The 25,460-nt window shown below is 38.5% G+C and overlaps 1 protein-coding gene across 1 annotated transcript in view; it reads left to right on the forward strand.

Moving 5' to 3' along the window:
• The first annotated feature begins 24,571 nt into the window (after positions 1-24,571).
• LOC119415503 (protein pygopus-like) overlaps positions 24,572-25,460 on the forward strand; it is a 1,433-nt gene continuing 544 nt past the window's right edge. Inside the window, exons 1-3 of the mRNA XM_037682649.1 lie at positions 24,572-24,708; positions 24,779-24,867; positions 25,025-25,447. Of these exons, the coding sequence (XP_037538577.1) occupies positions 24,683-24,708; positions 24,779-24,867; positions 25,025-25,447 (538 nt within the window). The 5' untranslated portion in view covers positions 24,572-24,682. The remainder of the gene's footprint in view (positions 24,709-24,778; positions 24,868-25,024; positions 25,448-25,460) is intronic.

Below are 25,460 nucleotides of genomic sequence, written 5' to 3' on the forward strand. Positions count from 1 at the left end.
TGAAATAAATTTAAATAATATAAAAAACTAAACATTTCTATTTTAATGTTTTATTTAAAGAATGGAATATTTATTAATAATTTTTAAATAACTCTATTTGTTTATTTCATTCATTTTGAATGAAATGGCTTTCCATACTTGACGGCCTACGTGCACTTTTCTCTTTACACGTCAAGGACTGGCGTTCCTTAAAGAAATGCATATCACCCGCCACCTCACCCGAGTTTAGCCGAAAATGATCCCATGCTGAGAAGAGACAGAGTTGCAGTTGTTCTGGTAAAATCATGTAAATGATGTTGGGCTTGATCTCGTGTGATGTGCAACTCTTGTGAGAGGTGTCAGAGTTCAAATTAAGTGTTGAGGATGACTTTCAGCTACTACCACACTCGATTTGAACTCATTACCTGTAAAAAGTGACTGATTGTAGACATTTGTGTTGGCTAATGTCAGTTGGCTCCAGTTGTTATTTGTAGAGATACATTTCATTATTTCTGTCTGCGTTTTATTAAAATCCATCCAGTGCTTCATGAGATATTTTGCTATAAAAACACAATATTTAAAATAAAAGTTGACTTTGGGGGAATTATCATGTTCACATGACAAAGCTCAGATAGTTCACAACAACCGATTTATACTCATTCTTTAGACAGTATTAAAACTTCGTGCATATTTATGGTGCTTTTGCCTTAATTGAAATCTAAAGCTGTGTACAAAAAATTATGTAAAATGTCTTGTTAACAAATTACCCCCCAATAAAGTATATTATTTAAACAGATGGCTGAGCAGCACCAGACTTCCTGCAAGCGTTCAGCTCTTATGGAACATGTTAGCGATGAGATTAATTGTTTTTCTACCTGGTGCAGAACCGGCTCCGTCCCTCCGGTGTGCCGGATGGATTTCCTGACAGCGTTTGACTTTGAGTTAAATGGAGCTCTGCTCTGCGGGAAAACAGGGAAGTGGCTGTGAATAATATGTTCTCATCAAATCAGGGAATTGTGAAGGAAACAAACCAAAATCCTCACGCCTTGTTAAATATTTGATTCTGTGCATTTTATTCTTCTCACCAATCTTTTAGCTTTCATATTTGAACTGAGTCTCGAGTTTTGTTGTTTTGCAGACTGAAACATCCAAATAAGCTTAAAGTGTACAAGAGACAGGCTGTCAAGTTTGGTTGTAATGTTCAGAAAGTAATCATCTACATGTGATTAACGTTTTTGGACTAACCCAGTTCAAGATGGCTGCCAAACCTATCTGAACGTACACAACACACAAATGTCTTTAAGTTGGTCCGTTGTATTAAACTAAAACTTGGTGTGGTAGCAACAGAGCATCATGCCATAATCATACTTTGAGCTCTCCATATTGTGCAATATTTTTACTTAAAACAATGGTAATAACTGTGTGTCTGTTAGCAAAATATCTCATCAAAACAGTGAACAAACTTTGACAAAACGTACAGAAAGTAATCATTGGATGTACGTCTGCACCTGATTAAGTTTTAGAGTCACCCTGACTCATGATGGCTTCTTTCTTCTTTCAACTGCTCCCTTCTTCAGGGGTCGCCACAGTGAACTAACGTGCATGAAGGCTTGATGACAATGATTTTACATCGGATGCGACTTCTTGACACAACCACAGACCCTCAAGCTACCACAGCACTCTGTGTGGAGCAGAAAGCTGCCGTCTGGGGCTCCCTGGATGGTGGGGGTTGAGGGCATTGCTCAAGAGCCCAGAGTGGGGAAAACAAGGGTGGAGGCAGGTGTGGGTGCTTCACCTTTTCCACGCACATTTTGATGTTGTCAGTCTGTGGAGTTGAACCAGCAACCTTCCAATCACAGGCTCACCTTCTCTAACCTCTGTGTCACCACGCCCCCTTATGATGGTTATCACAGCTAATTAAAATTAGGCAGCACAAAAATGGTTCTAAGGTTTTGCAAATACTGTGCGAAACATTGATGTGGTAGTAGCTGAGAGTCATGTGCAACAGCACACTGAACGCTAACACATCTCATCATGAGATCTCATAATATCACGAGTTCCTGCACGTCATTTACAAGGTTTGACCACAACTGCTACATCGCTGCCAAGCAAGGTCTTTATTCTTTCCATTTCTTATTTTAATAAAAAATGGTTTTGTTCCAGCTTTTAGGGAAACTTTGTGCTAAACCAACTGGCTGGGTAATGTCTGGATGTTTCATTTTGACGCCATTTTTGACTTTTATTAGTTCATTTTGGTGAACTCCTGGAAATGTTATTAAAGCAAATCAAAGAATTCGACTTGCAGCCAAAAGAAATTACTTTTTTGTTTTAAGTTGCATGTGAGGCAACTTTCTCATTAATGGTCATGGCGTCAGTTTAGAGATTTGAGTTTTTTATGCTGTAGGGGTTGTTTTTTTTCAAGCTTTTTATTTTTAGAGATATTTTCATGTATGTTGTTTTTTCCATTCTTGTCTATTTTTTTTTTTTTTTGCCTCACCGTCATTAATTTTAGTCTGTATGTTGAAAAATCCTGAACAAACTTAAACTGTTAGCTGCATGTTTCTTGTGTTTAAGTTTTCCTAAATGAAATTGTAAAGGTTTAAATAAAATATGCCAATAAGCAAACAAACTGAGGCTTGATAATGTTGTTTTTATTCATTCATTCATAGAAGTTTATGTGACAGGGATAAATATCTAGACGAGAATAAAATTTTTTTTTAAAAAACAGCTCTCTCAGGCAAGTTGGGTGTTTGTAGCTAATTTACATTTACATTTTTCCCTGGAAGGATCAGTTTCTTGCTAAAGTAATTAACAAAAATAATTTTGTCAGTCCAACAGGATGTTATTTCATCACTGCGTGAAATCATCAGTACGACAGGAAAAATGTTCTTCTGTTGAGGAAAAATCAAACCGTGTCACTTTATTGTGTAAAACAAACCATTTTAAATGTGAAGTTACAAAATGCGAGACGGCAGTTTCTTTTTTTTTTTTTTTTTTACTGTTTTGGCTTGTAAAATAATCCTTGTTGCCTGTCTGAGAAAATATTTTTTGTGAAACACACAAGGGTGTGCATCTTATTCATCTTAAAGCAGATAAAATGTAACATTTTGATTTAAAACCATAAGAATATGAACACAGAGAAACTAAACTTTGCTGCCATTTATCGTTTCCTGATATTCCTAAACACATTTGTCCCACACCACTGTATAGTTTTAGCTTAAAGCACATATTTCTATTTTTTTATACTTTAAAACAAAACATTTTTTCTCTCTCTCTCTTCACAGCTGCACAGTTGCTTTATTATATGCAGAGGTGATTATGGAGTCTGACCTTTAGGGGTGATCAGCCCCCCACTGCTGACAATGGTTCTTGGCTTGAGTGTGTGTGTGTGTGTGGGGGGGGACACATTGGTAGGAAGGTCTGGGGTCCTTCCTCAGAAAATTTTGACTAAAGCAGATGCCATTTCTCGCATTCTGGTGTATTTTAGCGAATTGTTAAACATTTGTGTTTACCTACAAAAGAAAACACTTGATTCAATAACTATTTGAGAGCTTGGCACAACAAGAAGTAACCTGACCAACATCTCTCCTTGTGTGAATAGAGCACACCACTACTCTCACACAACCTACGCACCCCCCCCCCCCCCAAAAAAAAAAAACAGAAGTCACAACACGGCTATATCTACATCTAAAACACACAAAACAAAGCCCAACTAGCTTCAAGCATTAACCTTTAATTTAAACATTAAGCATAAAATGTAAGTATGACAGAAAATGGAAAATGTACTTACAGTTACCTTGAAGCAGATGGACATGTGTTAGTTCCAGTTTATCACTGTTGTATTCAGCTGATCATGGGGTTGTCCACCAACCTTTATCCATATTTGACATTTTTCCAAACTTCGTTTAGTTATTGAAATTGAAAAAAAAACTGCATTCCATTTTCTAAATGCTCAGGTTAACACATCTGGATTCCATGTTACTGACAATGTTGAATCATTTTTCTGATGATTTTTTCACGAAATCCCTTTGACCACAAACAGTCCGTAAAGCAAAACCCTGATAATGTTGTCGGAGGAAAAGTGGGTGGAGCTCCTGCAGGTAAGGGGCGTTTACCTTCAGGATTCATTCAACCTTTATTTAGACATGTAATTCCCCTTGAGCCTCGGGATAATTTGAGGTCGCCAATTGGTCAGTTGCTGACGAGCCTACTGGATTGATCGGTGGTGTAGAGGATCCAACTTGTGCAAAACAAAGACAAACAAACATAACGCACCATACTGGCCCATTTGCGTGTCATAATTTATTCCATATTTATTCAAAATGTATTCAATATTTTGGTGAATCTAAGGATAGAGAACTGAGTTTCCTTACAAAATCATAATGATGTTTTTTTTTTTTTTTCAGGGGTTCTGAGTAAAAAAATTAAGGGTGCTTGAGCACCCCACCAAAATTGCTAAAATCACCATTGATTCCGTTTTCTGGATGGATTCAGGAGTTTGAGCTGCCTTGCTCCTTCTCTACCAAACAGCCCTGATTCACTCTGAGTATAAATCCCTGCAGGAGTCAAGGACAGCGCTGTCATTAGCATCACAATTAGAAATGTGAGTTATAAAGCAAGAGGTGTGTGCATGTGTGCCAAAGCATTGCAGCAAAAGAAGAAGAAAAAAAAGGCTGTGAGGATGAATGGGTTGTGTTAAATGTGAGTTTGAAGAATAAACAGTCTGCTCAGTTCCAGACGTGGGATAAAAATCCTTCACGCTGCTTTATGGTGTTTCGTTCTGCAGGTATAATTCTGACTTACTGCTGTTGTTGTCCTTGAGACGGAGCCTTAGTGGCTGAGCTGAGAGGGCCTGACTTTTAGAAGAGCAGACAGGGTTAGTGGGGATATGAGACGCATGGTCAGTCAGTGGGTCTAATTGAACTTTGACTTAAATTTCAGCTTAAAAGCAATGAAGTAAAACATCCTAAATTTATTTAAAGTGAACTAAAAGAGTAAGATTTTTAAAAAATGAAGGACAAAAATCATTCAAAATCAAGATTTATGTTTTTAATTATCGCTTGTATCATGTTTTATTGCAGCAAAAAATATATTGTACTTGTGTTTTTCAGTTTTAAATATTAGGTCTCAAATTGGAATAGTATTTTTGCATGTTAGGAACAAACATCGCATTCATGTCTAGAAATAATAAAACATATTGACATTTCCACGCCATTTTATCACACTGAAACACGATGATGGAGCTTATGGGTGGTTTGATTTTTATTTCTGGACAGCAGCTTCTTGTCAAACAAATTCTCAAATATTTGGGTCTAATAAATTCCACTGACACTAAAATATTTCAGCCTTTTTGTATATTTTGTGAACAACAACAGATATCAATGGCAAAAATATTTTAAATATGATTTTCAGGTTGTGTGCTGACAAGTTACTGAACAGAGAAGAGAAAACCTTGAACTTTGTTCCACAGTTCGGGGTCTGTTTCACTGAAAATAAATCATTCCAACACTAGGCAGAGCAACTTTCTATGACCAATATGTTGTATTCAGACTTCCAAAGTGACATGAGAATATTTTCTAACAGGGACATTAATGAATTTCAGTAAGCATCTCAGCAACATGATGAAAATGTGTTCAGTTTTGGAGACGGTCCTCCTCTGAAATGTTCTCTGCTAGTGTAAACTCAAAGTTCATATTATTGACCGAACAAAAACAGAAACTGCTTTCAGATCTAAAATCAATTTTTCTGTGTTAGAAACTAAAATATCACACATTCAGTCTGCATCAAAAACGTTATCTTACCGATACAGTTTGCTCATTTTCTGTTTCTGCTGCTTTGGGAATGGATAAGTTGAGGTCCACTGTATTTTTTTTTACTTTTCTTTTTATGTCTTCTGGTCCTGTTTCTGCTCCTGATCTCAGTCTCGGATGTGAATTGTAGTTCTTTCCTTCCTGAATACTTCAGTCTTACATTTGTGTTGTCAAGTTTGTTTTGTTAATGATGGTTAAAGACCTTTTTTTAACTGCATATGTTTGCAACTAAAAGTCTACATGTCAAATACTCATGTGAGAATATCTGTCTTGTGTCTGTATTGATGGAGTAAATCTCAAAATTGTAAATTGGTTAGAATAATTAAAAAAATAGTAAATCACATCATCAATGACTAACAAGAAGAAATGATTTGGTCTGTGTTTAGGTTGAAACTTGATTTGCAGTTCTCTTTTTCTTTTCTTTTTTTGTCTAAAATTTACATGGGTTCAAAGGTCCTATATCTTTGGTACTACAATTTTCACACAGTAGGGCAAAATTCAGACATTTGCATTTAGGTAGTATACTAACTGTTGGGAAAATATTTGAAGTAATACTCATGAGTCCAGGATTGAAGTTTGTCTAAAAAGTATTAAACATACGTTGCAAGGAGATAGATATTATCTCCACATTCAAATGAAGGGCACCATCAGAACCAGCAGGGTGTCATCCTTACAGCATCATGAGCAACATCTCTCTGACAGTCAGCATAAAGACTCCCAAGATGGAGGGCTTCCTCCCTCCTTCAGCCACCGTCTCCACATTTCAAGCATCTGGGAGACACCTTTGCTGAAAAGTACATTTTAAGTACTGTAGTTAAAAAGTCAGGAAAGTAAAAGAAAAAATACTGTGACTTGGTGGTGTTTTCTGACAATGGGAAAAATGAGAAAGCACATATGAAATGTTTCTATCACTAGCCAACCAAAGTACATTGTTTATCTAATAAAGCATAAACTGGATCAAGTTTAGAGGTTTTCCATAAGAAGAATACTGTATTAATATTACTTATCAGGTTCTTTAACTGAAGACGTTTAACTTGAAGAAATCAGATTATTGTTCTAATCTTTTAAAGATATTTATCACCAGGTTCTGAAATGCCTGTGCTTAAAAACACTCAACAAATAACCCAAAGTTAGGTGTCTATTTGCTGCAAAAGGCACCGGAAAATGTTTATTAGAAGACAAAATTAGAGCAAAAAAAACTAACATTTGAGTATAGCTTAAAGCTAACCTGCAAACACCCTTTTAGTCCATCAGGGTTTTTTTTTTATCCCAATCTTTGTTCCTTGAAGAAAAGGGTAATTTACACATAAAGTAAGAGAACATTTTCCTTTGACTGAAACGTGTCTCCATAGCAATGCCCTTGACTCTGTAAATCAGCTGGACGTGCTAATAAACCTCCTAGACCAAAAACAAAAAAAGCTGAAGAGCTCAGCTGCAGTACCTGGAAGTCCAGGATCTGTGGCACATTTCTGAGCTCAGTAATGAGGCAATGACGGACGTGGTTAAAAATTATCCTCAGCTGTCTTCAAATGGTGTCTGCTGCAGCAGTAATGACAGTCATAAGTCAGTATAGTGGTAGAGAGACCAGAGATGATGGCTGGTGTAAAGACATCAGAGGGTTCTGCTACTGGTGGTGTCTCACTGCGCTGCGACTGCTGACAGTGAGGTGACAAACAACATTTGCAAGGTTCTCAGTTGCCTCGCTTGAGTCACAGAGGCTCGCAGTTGCACTTTTCTCTCAGACTAGTTAGAGTTGTCACAGTCTCAAAAGCACTAGAACTGCATTTTGATGCCTGCACAAGAGCTCTGCTTTGACAGAAAATATGTCCAAGTTTACAATCCACACCAATGAGAAATACTAAATGGTCTAAAAAAAATGGTCTAGATCTCTTCATCTTCATTTCAAAAGTGTTCTCCAGTAAGAATAAATTATAAACATGGGGGTGGCTGTTAAGGTGGCTACAAATTGGGATGGGGTGGGTATGATGTAGGCAGAGCTGGGCAGTGACAAAATGAGCACTGCATGCTTGGAATACAGTTTTGCAGACCGTGCACACAAAAATTGCTTGTGATTTTCTAAAATTGGCCACGGCTCTGGTCATTCGGTTGCAATCATTAAGAATTTGAGACTGGAACAAACAATTTGTGTATTTTCTCACAATATTGAGTCAAATTTGAGCCTTCAGCACAATTCAGTTAGATTGACTCTTTAACCTCATGAGATGTGGCAGGAAGTGTTCTCCTTTGCTGCTTTATTTCTAATATGTAGAAGAGAATATAGCCTAATCAAATTAAAAACATCTAGAATGTGCAATCACTTCATTTCTCTGGCAACTAGGCTGCTAAATTCCCATTTTGAACTCATTAGGACATCCATCCATCCATTATCTTTACCCGCTTATTCCATTTTGGGTCACGGGGGTCGCCGGTGCCCATGTCCAGCAATCACTGTGTGAGGGGCAGGGTACACCCTGGACGGGTCGCAAGTCCATCACAGGGACACATAGAGACAAACGAGACAAACAACCATGCACTCTCTCACTCACACCTAGGGACAATTTAGAGTTACCAATCAGCCTAACATGCATGTTTTTGGTCTGTGGGAGGAAACCGGAGCACCCGGAGAAAACCCACGCATGCATGGAGAGAACATGCAAACTCCACCCAGAAAGGACCCTAGACCGGGGTTTGAACCAAGGACCTGCTCGCTGAGAGGCAGCAGCTCTACCAGTTGCGCCACCGTGCTGCCCCTCATTAGGACATGATGAATGTAATTTTGTTCTTTTATAAATGTTTTAAAGACAACAAAAATGGCAAAGTTTTTTGATAGTTGCTATAATTGTGCACTGAGAATGTGACAAACAGATGTGCCAATAAAGAAAATTATAAGATCGACTTTTAAAGGGACCATCGTCGAAAGTCTCCATCACAGAACTTTCATGTTTGTTGTCCATGGGTATTATCAATATTGTTTTTCGTTTGTTTTGATGCACCAGATTTTCAGAATTTCAAGATTTATCCTGCACATGAATAGCATTCAAAGTTCCACAACAGAATCTGAATCAGCCTTTATTGTCATTGCACAGAAGCACAACGTAATTTGATTTCAGTACAGCCCGTCCAAAGAAATACAAACAACATCATGGGTAGATGGGGCGTCTGAGGCTGCAGCCTCATGAGAGGCGCTGCCTTTTTTCATTAGATAAGGAAAAGGGAAACACGAGGAAAGAGGAGGTAAAAAATAATAACTCACAATGTGTCCTGAACATTGCAAAAAAAAAAAAAAAAAACTCAGCACAAAAAAGCAACATACAGATGACATCAGACATATGTATGTGGAGTGGGTGAGGGTGAAGTGTGTGTGTGTGTGTGTGGGGGCGGGGGGGGGTCTCCCAGCACAGGCCACTCAAGACAACATCACAGCCACCTGGTGCCTCGCACTTAACCTAGGTTACTGCACCGGGTGGGCAAAAGTAAGGAGGCCAGAGAAGGCGTGAATTGAGGGGAGTGCATTTATAACTGTGCGAGTGAGAGTATGCATGTGTGCATTTGTAAGTAAGTCCATGAACACTGTTCCAGATAGCCCCCCAGCTATAGTCCATGAAAATTATGGTGCAATGTTTATCAACCAGCCTCGGTAGAGCTCTGACCTAAGTCCACAGATGTCCTTGGGGGAGGGAACGGTAGTGGGGGCAGTGCATCTTGTTCACATAACATCCAGGAGAATTTGAGATAGTCAGCCTTCCAGGGCCAACATGGGGGAGCCAGATTCAGATAACAACAGTTGTTTTGGGTCAGGCCAACTCCATTTAATTTCTGTCTGCCTTTACAGTTTCACTGCTACATCTCAATGGCAACTCCAAACAGCAGAATTTGTGGTCAGTTCCGCTGAGCTGAGCTTGTAACTTCTCCATGGTCAATTTCTTCCCACCAGTGAGATTCAGGAACCGCAAGTAGCCTGCGATTCTCAGCAAGAATTGCATCCAGATTACGGCTCGGCTCACACAGCATTTGAGTCTGAGTGTTCACAGCACATTTCCTCACACAGGCCGGGCAGCTTCACAATAGGGGTTGAACGAGTATATAATATTTAAACTCGACATTAACATAATAAAACCCGAGTAGAACTCAAGTATTTGATGACGTCATAGATCTCAAGATACAAAAACAAATAAATAAATAAAACCGCAATAAAAGGTAATTATTTACAAAAAAAAAAGACCAACAAAACATTGGGAGCGTATATTATGCTCCTACCATTTATCATACTGCAAATAAGTCACAGGAAAAAATAAACTATTAGTTATTATTATTAAACTGCAAATGTGAAGAAGCATGCAGCACGTCAAAAACGAAACTTAAACCGAAACTGGTTCTGGTTCGGTGGATTGGACCCGGTGTTACACCATACTCTGTGACCTGCAACAGTGCAACACCGCCCCCACGGTCATACGGTGGTCACATAATATGACGTCACTACGGATACTCGATGTTACATTTTTAACCTCGATAGATGTCCTAGCAATCGATGTGTAGATTACTCGAGTACTCTGTTAATACCCTACTTCACAATGGCCATAACAGCCACCAACGTTTTTCGAATTTGTCAATATGCCAGGAAACCACCAACTCCAAAAAGCAGAAATCTTGTTATCATAAATACAATTATGTAAACATGTTCAACATCCTCAACTGACAATATGGACAGACATACAATCTTCCACTGCCCCCAGGAATCCATCGTGTATCCAGCTGCGAGTGTTCCATCGGGGCATGAGGGCTCTCCTTCGCCCTGTATTCTTGTCGAGAAAATTTGATCAGTTGCGTTGAGAGACCATCTGACCAGATCCGTGATTTACAATTCAGAAGATATGCAAAGAGAGGTTCCAAAAGGTTCACAGGACAAAGATCAGAAGCAGGGGAAGGAGCAGGGGAAGGAGCAGGGGAAGGAGCGGGAGGAAAATCATCCATCTTCACAGAGAGCAACAAGAAAAAAAAAACATTGTGCCCCCTTGCTGATGACATTTGTCTATCTGGACCACAATGAAGCTGCCATCTCTCAAGCGAGAATGACTCAGAATATGTCCTCGTTTATAATACACTCTGCAAAAGTGCAGTTCTTGGACAACCCACCTAAAGGTGGGTGTAATGTATTCAGAGTATGTTGCTCTTTCTGCAGAGGTGTGCAAACTGATTGCTTTCTAGAGCCTCTTGGCACGAACTTCAGCAAATCAGAGGAAACATTCACCAGCAAATTCAGCTCTCATTTGCTCCTTCTGTCGCTGTAGAGTTCCCTGGTTAACACAGATGTGAGCAGTGATTAAAACCTGGAGGAAATGATAAATATGAAAAGAAATAAGGATGATTTGTATTCTACGAACTTCACCAGGAACCTGAAGCAAAATCTTTGCCATTCAGCAGCAGGCAGATCAACAGGAATGACTGCCAGATTTCTTAGAAGCACAGAGAGGTTTACCTGGTAAAAAGGATAATAAGCTGCAACGAAAACATCTGAGATAGTTCCTGGAATCTTGAAGTTTACGATGAGCTTTAAAATCCTGAGCATCTTCCATAAACAGATTGTGAACACGTGTTTATGACCTCACAGTGCTGGGAGAAAAGTAGTCCTTCTTGAGCTCAATGTTATTTTGAAGTAATTCATTTGAGTCTGTTCAAACCTAAATCTTAAAACAAAGATAATTAGAAGTGGCCTTAGTCTGTGACAGATCCTGTTTGTATTATTGGTCTAATTGTTTGGAAAAAATGAGGATCATATTGTAGACTTCTCATAGCAAATATAGACCTTTGAAGCAAAAAAAAAATAAAGAGTTAGAATTTTTCGTAATTCTTAGATTTGTGAAGAAATTGTAGTTTACTTTATATCAAGACTAAAAACTTAACTGTTTTCTCATAAAGAAGAGAATTTGTTTTTATTAGTTAGCAGTTAAGAAATGGATACGTAAATCAATGGGTTATTTTTAATACAATTTTTTTCATCAAAAGCCAAATAATTTGAATAATTTTAAGCATAATTTGAAATAAACAATACTTTGAGATAATATACCATTTCAATTCAGTTTATTTATATAGCGCCAAGTCACAACAGTAATCTTCTCAGAGCACTGAACAGAACATTTATATTTATAAAAAGTAATTTAACACTATTTATCTGAGGAGCAGACTACTTTGAATTTAACTCCATCACAGACTCTCATCTTGAGCAAGCACGAAGGCGACAGTGGAAAGGAAAAACTTGCTCATGAGGAAGAAAATTTGAGCAAAACCAGGCTCAGGACAAGCAGCCATCTGCTTCGAGAACCGAGATGAATTTAAATGTTTTTCAAAAATATAAACAAAGACAAGCTCTTGAACAGGACCAACATTTTAACTTTGGCTTCGTGTGTAACTGAGTTTGACGACCCTCGTCTGAACAGTTCACTTTGCTGTTCAGATACGCAGGATTTGTTCGTTTTAAAAGAGACAAAGGTTGATTTTTTTCTTATCATATCAGGGATCGCAGTCCTTCTTTAACTTTTATTTAACCAGAAAAACTCCCATGAATCTAAAAAATAACTTTTCCTAATGTATCCCTGCAAAAAGGGCTCAATTTAAAATGTTGCATGCATGAATTAATGAAAAATATCTACATAAAGGGGAAAAAATACAAAACCACAATATTGCAGAATGTTTTGAAGTGACTTCAACAAAACATGAAACTACAAGTGTCGTGAAAAAAAAATTAATTAAGTAAGAAGCAAAATCTGCACAATACTTTCCTCATAAATGTGTCCTTAACTTAAAAACAGTAAACAACATTTTGAACCTCTGCCAACAACCACATGCATTTGTTTATGCATGGAAACAGCCAAAGTGACAGAAAAGAAGTCAATGATGTCATCAGTAGAAAAGCCTTTTGGAATGGAGACATCCGACAAGTTTGATGTATCAGTATGACTTTTTTACGCTCAGATTTGCCGAGTTCAGAATGTAGATAAAACGATTAATTGAATCAAAATAGTAAACTTACTAGACATTTGATATGAAATGCATGAGCACTGCTGCATTGCTTGATCCTTGATAGTTATTCTTGATAGATGGCTCTCTCTCTCTCTTTTTTATTTGTCACATTTAGCTGCAGATTTAATCTTGTATTTCTACGTGAATATCTTCTTTCAGATTTTAAACTAACATATGTATATTTATATACACAGCCTAAGGTCAGCCTTATATAGGTCAATAAAGAGACTCATGCTTCAACATGGTCTTCAGTAAATTCAGCAGAGTTTGTTATTTATATTGAGTGCATACTCACATTTCAAGTTCAAGGTCAAGTTTAAGAATCTTTATTGTCCCCGAGGGGCATTTTGTTTCACAGTCAATATATATAAAACATCCAAGACTTGAAGACACTTAAACAACAGCACAGAAATCACCACTGTTCATTGAGAAGCATGTTCTCTACCTTTAGGATCTGTGGTACTGTCTCTCTCTCTGCTGGACATTTTATGATTTACAGGTAGAACCAGGAAGAGGAGCTCCAACTGGTGATTCCTATCATCTCATCAGTCCTACCCTTCTTAAGGTCTTGGCTGGCTTCAGCTGACCATTGGAGCGTTGAAACCGACAACCCCTGAATAATCTTTATCGTTCAGTTACTTACCTTGAACTTGCTTCCTTTACAGTCTGGTCTTGCTCTCCCTGTGTTGATCTGTCTCCTGGTACCTTGATCTGACTCCCAGATACCGTTTGCAAACTCTGAGTTCCAGTCCTGCAAGAGAAACAAGTTTTCAGACTCTGCACCTGTCTGTCCGCTCCTGACGTCACTTTACCTGTTTCTCTCACCTCTAAATCTTGATCATTGCTCCCTGAGCACAGTACCACATTTCTGGACCTCCCTCAAAGACCAAGACCTGTATAACCAAAGTAAGAATAAATTCAAAAAACGTTCAATACAAAAACAACTGGACTTTATTTGTAACAGAAGACGTTTCGCACCAACTTTAAGACAGATTCCCGGCCGGTTTTCACACTTGATGGGAACAGAGGGGTCTCATCTGTGAATTAGAGTAACAAAGACCTTAAGAAATCCCTACTGTTAAGGTGTTGAGGTGTGACTTGTCAAATCTACATATGTGTGTGTCTTATCTCACTCAGCCTTATAACCTGAATCTCTCATTTACTGCTCATTGAATTGAGAAAGCTCCTCGAATGAGGAGCGAAACGTCTTCTGTTACAAATAAAGTCCAGTTGTTTTTGTCTTGAACGTTTTTTGAATTTATCATGTCCTGGATGACAGAATCTTCACCAGCACAAAGTAAGAATATTTCTTATTATTGTCTTTAAGGATTGACTCAAGATTTCAAGAAATCATATGATCACCAGCTGTGCTTCTTTGCCGATATGTCGTCTTCCCCAAACTTGTACATAACTTACTACCTTTACTCTTATCTCCAGGTCCTTCTGTGTTCAGTTCTGGTAGAGCTTAAATCAACGCAAAGATGACAGCTACAGAGATAAAGGATTTTTTCAATCTGTTTATTCTACATCTGGACAACAGATACCTGCATCCAGACAGAAGCAACCTAAGCTTATCATGAAGTGGCTGATCAGGATCTGCCAGAATCAGCCTGGCTTTGTTCACTGACCTCACCTTGTGTAGGTCAGTGAAGTTCTGTAGGGCTATGCCAGAAAAAATTCTGCACCTCCTGACAATCCCAGAGTTCGTTACTGTTAAAAATCCAAACCAAAGAAGATAAAAGTTAAGACTTGATAAAACGTGTATAAAGCACTCGTAAAAATAGAATCAACATTAAAACCACAGAGTTTCCAATATAAAAATACATTATCTGGTGGGCCTTCTTCCAAAGTGAGTTCACGTGTGCATCAGAGGTCAGTATGTCATCGAGAACAGTTCCCAGATATTTATATTGATGCACCAACTCAACAGCTTCACCATTAATGACCACAGGAGTGGCAGTCGAAGAGTCTTTTGTAAAATCAATGATCGTCTCTTTTGTGTTAGAAACATTTAACTTTACAAAAGAAGACTCACATCATTCAGTGAAGTCCCTGATCACAGGGTCTGGGTCATCAGTTGAGAAGAGACAGGATGACAGAGTTATCAGCAAACTTTAAAATGTGATGCGGTGGATACTGGCTGCGACAATCATTCTTATATAAATAAAAAGAGCGAAAGATGGAAGCCCTGAGGGGACCAGTATAGGACAAAAGGACATCAGAAGGTACACCACTGACACCCCCACCCACTGGGCCCCAACAGTTAAAGTACATAAGATAACATGAGGCCAGAACCAAGACCATAAAAGCATCATAATTTCTCTGCTAAAATGTGGGGTTGAATACAAATAAAAGGAGATGAACTGTCAATAAAAAGCAATGCATAGGTTTTTGTACCGTCTAGGTGTCTTAAAATCATTTAAAAGAGTTCCTGTTGCGTTATCCACACTTCTATAAGTCCAGTAAGGAAACTTAAGTGGGTACAAATTATTATTTTTTTAGACAAGAAACCATATCATGACATCACATCATGTTGCTGCTGATCTGTTTCATGTTGCTGCTGATCTGTTTCATGTTGCTGCTGATCTGTTTCATGTTGCTGTGTTCATGCGTGCTCATCTGCTCACACAGGCTCATGTTCGTGCTGCTGTTCGGCGTATTGTTTTTATGCTACTAGTGCTTAGTGTATTTTTAGTTAAAATTTTTCTTAGTTCATATCTTAGATCTTATTACTGTTTTTCTTTTACATTTTAATACTTTTGTTGGCTGTAACTGGGACCACGTGTACACAATTTCGTTCCAGCACATGTACCATATATGATTTGAACGACAAATAAAGAAACTTGAATCCTTGAAAATCTCCCAAACATGTTTGTCAAATGACTTCATTATTATTAAAGTCAGGGCAACAGGCCTGAAGTTGTTTAGAGCAATTTTACTTTTTGGGATTGGAGCAATAACAGTCTTTCCAGAGCTGTGGGACCCTGTAAGTTTGGAGAGACACATGGAAAAGAAAACAAGTGCCTGTTAGCTGCAGGGCATATTTCTTAACTATATGACCCCCTATACTGTCAGGACCTGGAATTTTCCTTTCTTTGGCTCTTTCTCTCTTTATTTTTTTTAGTTTTTGTAATTTTATTCTCACATATCAGGTTAAACTGCTGGTTTAAACTGCAACATTAGATGCCCTGATGCACACTCAATAATCCAGATAAATCTAACAGGGTTAAGTCAGGTCCTCTGGACGGATTCTTCTTTGTTTGATCAGCAAAGAGTTTGTGACTCAACCTTGTTAGATGCAACATTTTATGTTGTTCAGTGTATTAATCCTTTATGTCTTATTTTGTTAGGAATAAATACATGTAAACTGTTAAAAAAATCAGTGATGTTTGTTCCTCTAAACCACAAAAATAAAATAATTTAGTAAAATTAGCCTTTGGGGACTGGAAGGACTTTGCAACTCATTTTAAGCTAAATGAGCAGCAAACATAGATCCCTTTTTTTCTATCAGTATGACTCCAGAATAAGATGGCAACAATCTGTCCAGGGAGCATTTATTCTTTTTTAATGATGCTGAGCTACATTAAGGCAGCAGAGAAAGAGCCAGCCGAATAAGATCAGTGCAGATGGAAAGAACAAGACTGTCCATCTCAAGAATATAAATAATTGTTAGTAAAAAATATAAAATTAGCTGTAAACCTCGGTGCTCAGTTGCACTGACTATCAGCATTTTATGTAAGTGCTGCAAGTATGACGCTCATCTACCACCACATGAAACTGACTTTAGGTCAGTCTTGATAAATCTTACTATGTTTTACAAATTTAGGAGTTTTTTTTTTTAAGTTGATTAGCTGTGGTGGACATCTTGAAATAAGTTGACTCCAAAAGTTAATCAGTGGTAGATGTACTATTTTCTAAGACTTTCATCAAAATATGAGCAATGGTTTATTTTGCTAACAGACAGAGTAGTTGACAACAGTTACAAGCAACATTTTAAAAACAGATCTTGCACGATCAGTTACATCTCAGATTATAATTATGGCTGTATATCAATTACTACAACACCAAATTTTATTTCAATATCTGTAATCTGGAAGCATAAAAAACAATGATTAGTCCAGCTACAGGCAGGAGGTGGAACACCTGGAGAGCTGATGCAGGAAGAACGACCTTCACATCAATGTGAAGAAGACAAAGGAGATGGTCATGGACTTCAGAAGGAATAAACACCCCTCCGCCTTGAACATAGGAGGATCTGCGGTGGAAGTGGTCTCCATCTACAAGTACTTGGGTGTGCACTTGAATGACAACCTCAGCTGGGGCATCAACACTTCCAGCCTGATCAAGAAAGCTCATCCGAGACTCTACTTCTTCAGGTGGCTGAGACGAGCTGGTCTGGGAAGCTCAGTCCTCACCTCCTTCAACAGGTGTGCAGTGGAGAGCATCCTGCGCTCCAGCATCAACGTGTGGCATGGACGCTGCACAGCTGCAGAAAGAATAGCTTTACAGAGAGTGGTGAAGGCTGCACAGAAATCTGTTGTAGTCAGTCTCCCCACCATCACAGACATCTACACCTCCAGATGCAGGAAGAGGGCCACCTGCATCATGAAGGACCCCACTCACCCAGCACACACACTTTTTCCCCGCTCCCCTCAGGCAGAAGGCTGAGGAGCATTAAGTGCAGAACGTGTATTCTTAGTCTTTTGCATTCTTAGTTTAGTGAATGTAGTATATTTCTTAGTTCATGTCTCGGATCTTACTAATGTTTTTCTTTACAATATGTATTTTTGTTGGATGTAACTGGGACCCTGTGTAGATAGTTTCGTTCCAACTCATGTACCACATGTGATGAGAATGACAGTAAAAATCCTTGCATCCTTGTAAAACTGAGTTATAGACAATTTTGTGTTTTGTAAAGTCAGTAGGCTACGGCAGCCATCTTTAATTAGGTTACCTCCAAAAGTTAACCAGTTATCGTCACCGATTCCTTGCTGAGAGTTGAAGAAATTTTGCTAACAGACAGACAAATTACTACACACCCAGACAGACATGGGCAAAAAACATCCATGTTTGCCTTCAGCAGCAGGCAAAAATTCAATCTAAAAGCAAACTGATTTAGCAGCTTACACACTGCATTTGAAAAAGGGATCAGTTTGTTTTTAATTGAACATTAATCAATTCAGCATGGTTAGTATTAAACAAGCGAAATGCATCCGTTTGTGTTCTTGGAAAAGGGAGCTAGGTTGCAGCTCTGCTTTAGTGAACATAAACATCTCCTATAGAAGCAAATATCCGTACGGGCTGCAGCCACTCCTCAGTAACTTTCCATCTCCCAGTGATATTGTTATTGCTTGTTGACCACAGGTGCAGGTTCCCGGGGGGGCACCCTGGTGTCTTGCAGGTTGCCTAATCAAGAGGCTAAGCTGTGCTCGAGGGACTTTCCAAATGCAGCACTTAGTTTGTGAGCTGCCTTTACCGTCACGTCTGAGCTGATTGTGTTTTGCTGCACTCTGCCTCAAGGACTCCATGCCAACAGCCTCGACCTATGGGAGCCTGGGGTTTTTCCTCTCTTCATCAACAAACTTTCAGTATTTTTATATTTGACTTTATTTTAACTTTGACAACCCAATTTATCCAAGATGAGTTATTTCATTAGAAAAGTGAAGGCTCCAGATTACCTTTATTGTAAGCAAGCAGAGTTTCAGAATAAAATTGTCTTATTCTGGCTCGTAACCTTGAAAATAATGTTATGTGTGATCTTACACAATAACAAAACGTGTCATGCTGGAAGTATGTGTTGTGGACGGCTCCCAGCTACTAACACATCTCATCTCAGAGCGATGTTTGTAACTTTGTTGGAGTTACAGACATTTCTATGTGTCAGCCATCTTCAAGGTTCAAGGTTCTTTATTGTCATTCGCATCACGTGGTACACGAGGTGGAAATAAATTGTGTACTCAAGGTCCCAGTTACACGCAAAAATAGCAAAAAATATAAAGTATTAAAAGAAACAGTATATAAGGATCTAAGATATACACTAAATGATCTAAGCTGTATGCTAAACGCTAATAATGTAACACAAAACGGTATATTAAATTACTAATTATTGATCTGGAAAATATATTTATATTTTCTCCAGAAGCCCTTTTCTTATTGAGCATCAGTGACTTAACACATGGGCAGCACGGTGGCGCAACTGGTAGAGCTGCTGCCTCTCAGCGAACAGGTCCCTGGTTCAAACCCCGGTCCAGGGGCCTTCTGGGTGGAGTTTGCATGTTCTCTCCGTGCATGCGTGGGTTTTCTCCGGGTACTCCGGTTTCCTCCCACAGACCAAAAACATGCATGTTAGGCTGATTGGTAACTCTAAATTGTCCCTAGGTGTGAGTGAGAGTGCATGGTTGTTTGTCTCGTTTGTCTCTATGTGTCCTTGTGATGGACTTGCGACCCGTCCAGGGTGTACCCCGCCCCTCGCACAGTGATTGCTGGACATGGGCACCAGCGACCCCCGTGACCCAAAATGGAATAAGCGGGTAAAGAAAATGGATGGATGGATGGATGGTTAACAGGTCACAATTAACTTCACACAGACTCTCTCACTGGCACATTGTCATCTTTAAACCACTTCTTTGTCTCTTACCTTCATACATCTTCCCCTACATGAGTGCAGTTACAGTGTGCGCTCTCAGGACATTATTACATGCAGTGTTCCCTCAGTGAGGGCTGAACTGGGTAAAAGGGTCTTCTACTCCGCTCCTGTTTCCTGGAATTTCTTTCAAAAAGATCTGAAGCTGTCGACCTTGACCTCTCTAAGTAGCTTCAAACATCTGCTAAGTTCCTGGGGAAAAACAATGCAGACATGTTCCTGTTTTTAGTTTTCTACATCGCCTTACAACCTAGCTGTTTTTTGTTTCATTTTTATACCATTCTTTCATTTGTGCTTCTCAATTCATATGCTTTCATTTATGATTGTCTATTGTTGTCGTTGTTGTCCACTGTTGTCATCACTTTTTGTTAAAATAAAGGTCTCTCTTGTAAATGAGTCACCGAGGGCTCAATGGGATTAACCTGTATAAATAAAGGTTGAATGAATGTAAGCTATTATTTCTGACCACCAGAACTCATGGACCAGAACATTGCATCCTGACCCTTTAAGCTGGTCAGGAAGAAGGATGTCCGACTCCAGTCAGAATCGATGTGGCCCATTTTCAGATCTTTATGCTACATTAAACTGTTTGCCTCCTGGGCTTTGTCTACAGAAATAGTTTATTTAAGCCTGAAAATGCACATGCAAAACTCACATTTTGTTCTTGCATGTGGTGCATCTTAAACATTTTAAATTCCTAAAAATAGGTTTGAAAATGACCATTCTTACATCTTGATAAATAAGTCTATTATTTTGGAAACGTTCGGATAGATTTGATTTTATTAGTTTAAAATGTGTAGCTTTAATCTAGTGTGAAATGAAAAGGGCTCTGTTTTGACTAAGAAATCACACAAAAATGAACAGAAATCATGATCAAGGATAATTTATAAAAGAAGTGCTGGCGGCTCTGTTTTGATAAAAACGTTCATGGCTGTTTTCTTGGATGATTTCTCCACAAGTGAGTTTTCCTGTTAAAAGTCAAGGATAACACAATCATTGGTCTAGAAATATCTTCCCAGTCTCCTCATTTTAAGACTTTTATGAAAAACTCTTTATAACTGGGTCATAAATTGTTGGAGGTGAAAAAGACTTGTCGCTTTTTCAACCTTTTAACGTTACTGACAAATCTTCATTCTGCTGTGCAGAAAAAACTATAACCATGTAGGTTTACACGGTTTTTTTTCTTTAAGTCTTCAAAACATAATTTGATCTTCTAACATTTCTTTTTTTTTTTATGCACAAGAATTGGGTTCAAACTGAAAAGTGATAGTAAGAGCAAAGGTAAAACGCTTCCTCAACCTGAGGCTGAAACATATTCAGTTTTTTTAGCTTTATTTTAGTTTATGAAAAGATTCTTGCTAACATATTCTTTGAGATGCATATAAGTGCTTGTGTTTTGAACCACGTTGGCATGACTGTCTCAGAGGAGTTCACGGGGGAGATGGTGGGCCCCAGAGGCCATCTTAACACCAGCAAACTGTTTTATCCACTATGGAGTATGCTGTTTGTGGGAATCAGTTTGTGTGGTGGCTCCTCAGATTGAAGAAGTCCTTTGGATGAAGGACGAAATGTCTCAGCAAAAAAAAGAAAGCATCCAGATGACCTGACTGAACATTGTTGGACCGTTCACCATACCATCTGTCAATGCTGCTTATGGCTTTATGAAGACCAGGAAAAACCACATGTGAACACCATCTTTAAACTCTGTAGTCATCTCTGGATCAAAGCTCAAATCAAATGGACTGGGGCAAAGTGAAAAACTCTTCTGTGGTCAGACAAGTTGAAATAGGACATTCTTTTTTAAATCATAGATGTTACATTAATTTCACTTTAATGTTTAAAAAAAAAGATTTTACATCCACTGTACTAAAAGGAGAAGGACCACCCAGCCCTTTATTAACGCACTGTTCAAAAGTCTGCCTCTCTGACGGTATGAGGGTGCATTAGTGCTTATCTGGAAAAGCACCATCAATGCAGTATATACAGGTTTTAGAACCACATATGCTCCAATCTAGTAAAAATTCTTGTGAAAAATTAAAAATAAAAAGAGCCAGATCTGTTGAACGGTTAGAATTCTACACCAGACAAGAGTGGGAAGATGTTCTTCTCTAAAAACTTGAGAACTGGTCTTCTCACTTCCTAGACACTTACAGATATTTGTTCAAAGAAAAGTGGATGCTTCACTTTGGGAAACATGTAACAGCTATTAACTTCTTGTTAAAAGTTGCAATGTCTTAGTTTCAACATTTGATATAATTACTGTGTCATTGTAAATAAAATATGGCTTTATTAAGTTCCATTCTGGAGGATGCTTAGTTTAGTTTTTGTTTTTTGACATTTTACACAACCTCTACAGTTTCTTGAAACTGGCATTGCATTTTATATCATTTTTTCCTCCATACAAAACTGTTTTGAAAGCATTTTATATAGTTACATTTTTTGATCTAAGTATGTTTTATGGCTCTGAAAGAGCAGTTGCTGCAAAACATTTAATATCCCAAGGCCACTTTTTCTATTTGTTTCCTTAAATGCCTGATGAAGACTATTTTTCTTTTGAATTTGCTCAGTATGTCCCATATTTCAGCTTTGTAAAAAAAGATCTGAGAAAAAAAATCCAGTCATACAAAAACAGAGAAAGGATTTACTCGGCATCAAAACAAAAATCTGTAATAACCAAATAAACATAGTACTGACCTCCCTTTTCCATCTGTGATGCAAGCACACAAAGAAGCAGAAGGACTAAACATTGTCATGAATCAGGAGGAAAAATAAAAAAGAATTAAATGGAATACTAAACTAGTCTTTTAGTCCAGCATTTCTTAGAAATATATAATTTTCTTTCCTCTCTCGAGTCTCTGTACCTGAATGCGCACATTCATGTTCATATCATTTGTCTTGCCACATTTAGTATTTCCCTACTTTATATGTGATCTAGTTGGATCAACTATTTTCATCTCTCCTACTTTCCTTGAATTGTGTACAAATGTCTGCCCTATGTTCCCGTGTCACAAAACTGTTATTTCCCTTCATACAATATATTTTCTTTAGATTGTTCTCCTGTTGCAGGCAGAGAACCATGATTATGCTGTCTTCTGAGTGTCCAGCTGATGGTGCCATAGTGCCATTGCTTTTGTGGCATTTCATACAATTCCACCTGATTATTTCTAAGGAAGACATCTGCTATTCAAGAATAAGGTAAAATACACTTTTTTCAAACTTAACTTTAAACAGTACATGGTTATTGCTTGGTTAGAGCCTTCCTGTTGTGTTCCTTTGTGAAAATACCTAGTTAAAGACTTGCCTGAGTGACGTCCTGTGGGTGTTGCCTCGCCTTTGCTACGAAATGATCACACCTGATGATCTCATCCATTTCATTCTTCCTAATAAGTAAGGAGGAGTCAGCTCTCCCACCAACATTCTCTACAATGCTCACCTTGCTGCTGCTTCCAGGGCATCTGGAATCTGCTCTTTGTAAGAAACACAATAATATTATTGTGCTACTGGAAGCCATCTTAAAATGCACAGTGACTTCCATCCTCTCCTCCTGAATATATTGTAGTCCAGAAGATCTGTCGGTACTTCCTGATGTGTGATGCCTACATCAACATTTGCTTCCTGAGATAAAAACAAAAAAAACTTGTGAATCATGACAGGGAGGTCCAACCAACATACAAATCAGAACTCTGGTGATACAGTAACATTTGATTGTATTGGTTAATCATGACAACCACATCAAATTTTAGCTCAAAATCTGTAAAACTGAATTATAGCCATTTTGGGGTTGCCCGTGATTGCGACGACCATCTTGAATTTGACACCAAACGTTAATAAGTTGTGTATAATAATACATTTTTTAAGGAGTTTATTAAAATACCTCCAAGGCTTCATGAGATTTTGTTAACAAATGGGGTTGACGCAAAAATTAATGCCAAACTTTTACCCATTTATTAAATGGACTATACTTATTTAGCTCCTTTCTATCATATCAAGATACTCAAAGCACTTTACACTACAATCTGTGCCCTCATTTACTCATTCATACAGCACTCTACAAAAAATAATCAGTGCTTTCACATTCAAACACCGATGGGACACACATCGGAGGCAATGAGGTGTTCAGTGTCTTGCCCAGGAACACTGCTGTGACTGCTGGTGGAATCAAACCCCCAACTCTTGTACTGGAGGATGACTTCTCCAACCACTCAGCCACAGCCGCCCCCTCTGAGCATATGCTGGTAATATCTCCAAGCCGCAGCAACCACAGTGACTTTTAGCTCAGTGCCCAGCAAATAAAAGATGTTATAGAGTCCAAAACAGTTAACTCTAACAAACTCTTTGAGCATCTAATTCATGAAAGCCCCACCTGTAATCAAGTTCCCAATGATCCACTGCCAACATCCTGGTAGCAGAAACTGCTGTGGGACCTGTAAGCACCTCTCAGCAGTGAATTAAATTTTATGAATTTTTATTTTAATATTTTTGTGATCGGCAGCAGGTTTGGTCTGCACAGAGAAATTAATGAAATTCAGACAATGCTTCAGTGCAGGGTTCCATAATGTCACCGTGAGCATGTGCTGATAACTCTCTACACTTTGGGTGACACTCCATCAATTAAAAGCCATAGAGGTAAAAAGCTGCAGCATGTAAGTGCACCGAATAAGAGATTGAATAGTCATCAGGACCGAAGGGACAAGGAACAAATAAACATCAGAAAAGAGACGGAGGCAATTACTTGGCTCTTAGATGTCACCTGAGAAGAAAGTGCTGTCAGTAAAAGTAAAAATCTGAAGCACAGCAGGGAACATTCTAAAGGAAAAGAAAAGGTTCCTTTGTGATGTCAGCTTGTCACCTTTAGCTTTGAATTTAAATTTAAGGCATTCAGTAAAAAAAAAATAATAATTCTCTCACATGTGTTCAACCCTACCCTCTCACCTCAGACCACTGCTCTCTGCCAGGGCAATCATGGTAAGTGATTCCACTTGTGTGAAGCAGGGTTTTTGTCTTTTTCCAACTTGGATGCCTCTGTTCAACTTCTCATTAAAATTCAAGATTGATAACAGCTGAGAAAGACCTGCAGGTAGGAAACACATAAAGGTGGCAGTATATTATGCTCAGTGAACTTCCTGGTGTATGTGTGTTTTGGTGGGCAGGGGCAGCTGATGAGTTTATTTGTGGACGTTGGAACAATCTAAATCCACAGACTAGCTCAACACAACTGAGACCTGCTGCAGCCATGGCTGCTGCATTCCTGGTAATAAGGTAAGTTAAAGCCACAGAATATTTACAAAATGCAGACTGGGATCATTCATTTATGGTATTTGCTTTACAGAGTTTTGCTGTTTTTCTGGCTGACCGACGTGACCTGTTCCTCATCTTTGATCGGGGAGACGTTTCAGCTTAAAGAACAAGACGACCTAAGTAATTCTAATATGATCTCTAACACATGTCCAAGCTTTATTTGAACTTTTTTTTTTTTTTTTTTTTTAGTGTTTGAAGAAAATTATCCATTGGAGACTTTTAATTGAGGTTTTGTTTTTATCTTAACGAGATTATTGTGTCTCTCTCTCTCTCTCAGGTAAAAGTTTGGAACGCTATCAGCAACGCAATAAATTTCCTGTCAACTGGCCACCAAGAGTCCATTTCTCAAATTTTCCCATTTCCCCTCAAAGCGGTGGAAAAATCTGCTCCGACATGAAACCGTGTGGAACTGGCAGATATGTAATCCAAAGCAGGATTATCCCGTCTGAGTTTGCTGAGGAAAGGAGAAGGAAAGTCCTCTATGGACCAAAACATGGACCAAAACCCAGTTTTATGTTCTACATATCTGTTCCTATACCACACCAGCTTACAGCTAAAGGCTCTCATGCTCTGTACCATCATGATCTCCATCATCCTCCTCATCCACCAAAACATCCTGGTCCAGGACCTCACCATGTACATCAAGGGACCCATAATCCACATGAACCAAAGCGCCATGGTCCGGGACCTCACCATGTACATCAAGGGACCCA

This window comes from Nematolebias whitei, chromosome 10 (assembly GCF_014905685.2).
Source record: "Nematolebias whitei isolate Nwh7 chromosome 10, NemWhi1, whole genome shotgun sequence".
NCBI lineage: Eukaryota > Metazoa > Chordata > Actinopteri > Cyprinodontiformes > Rivulidae > Nematolebias > Nematolebias whitei.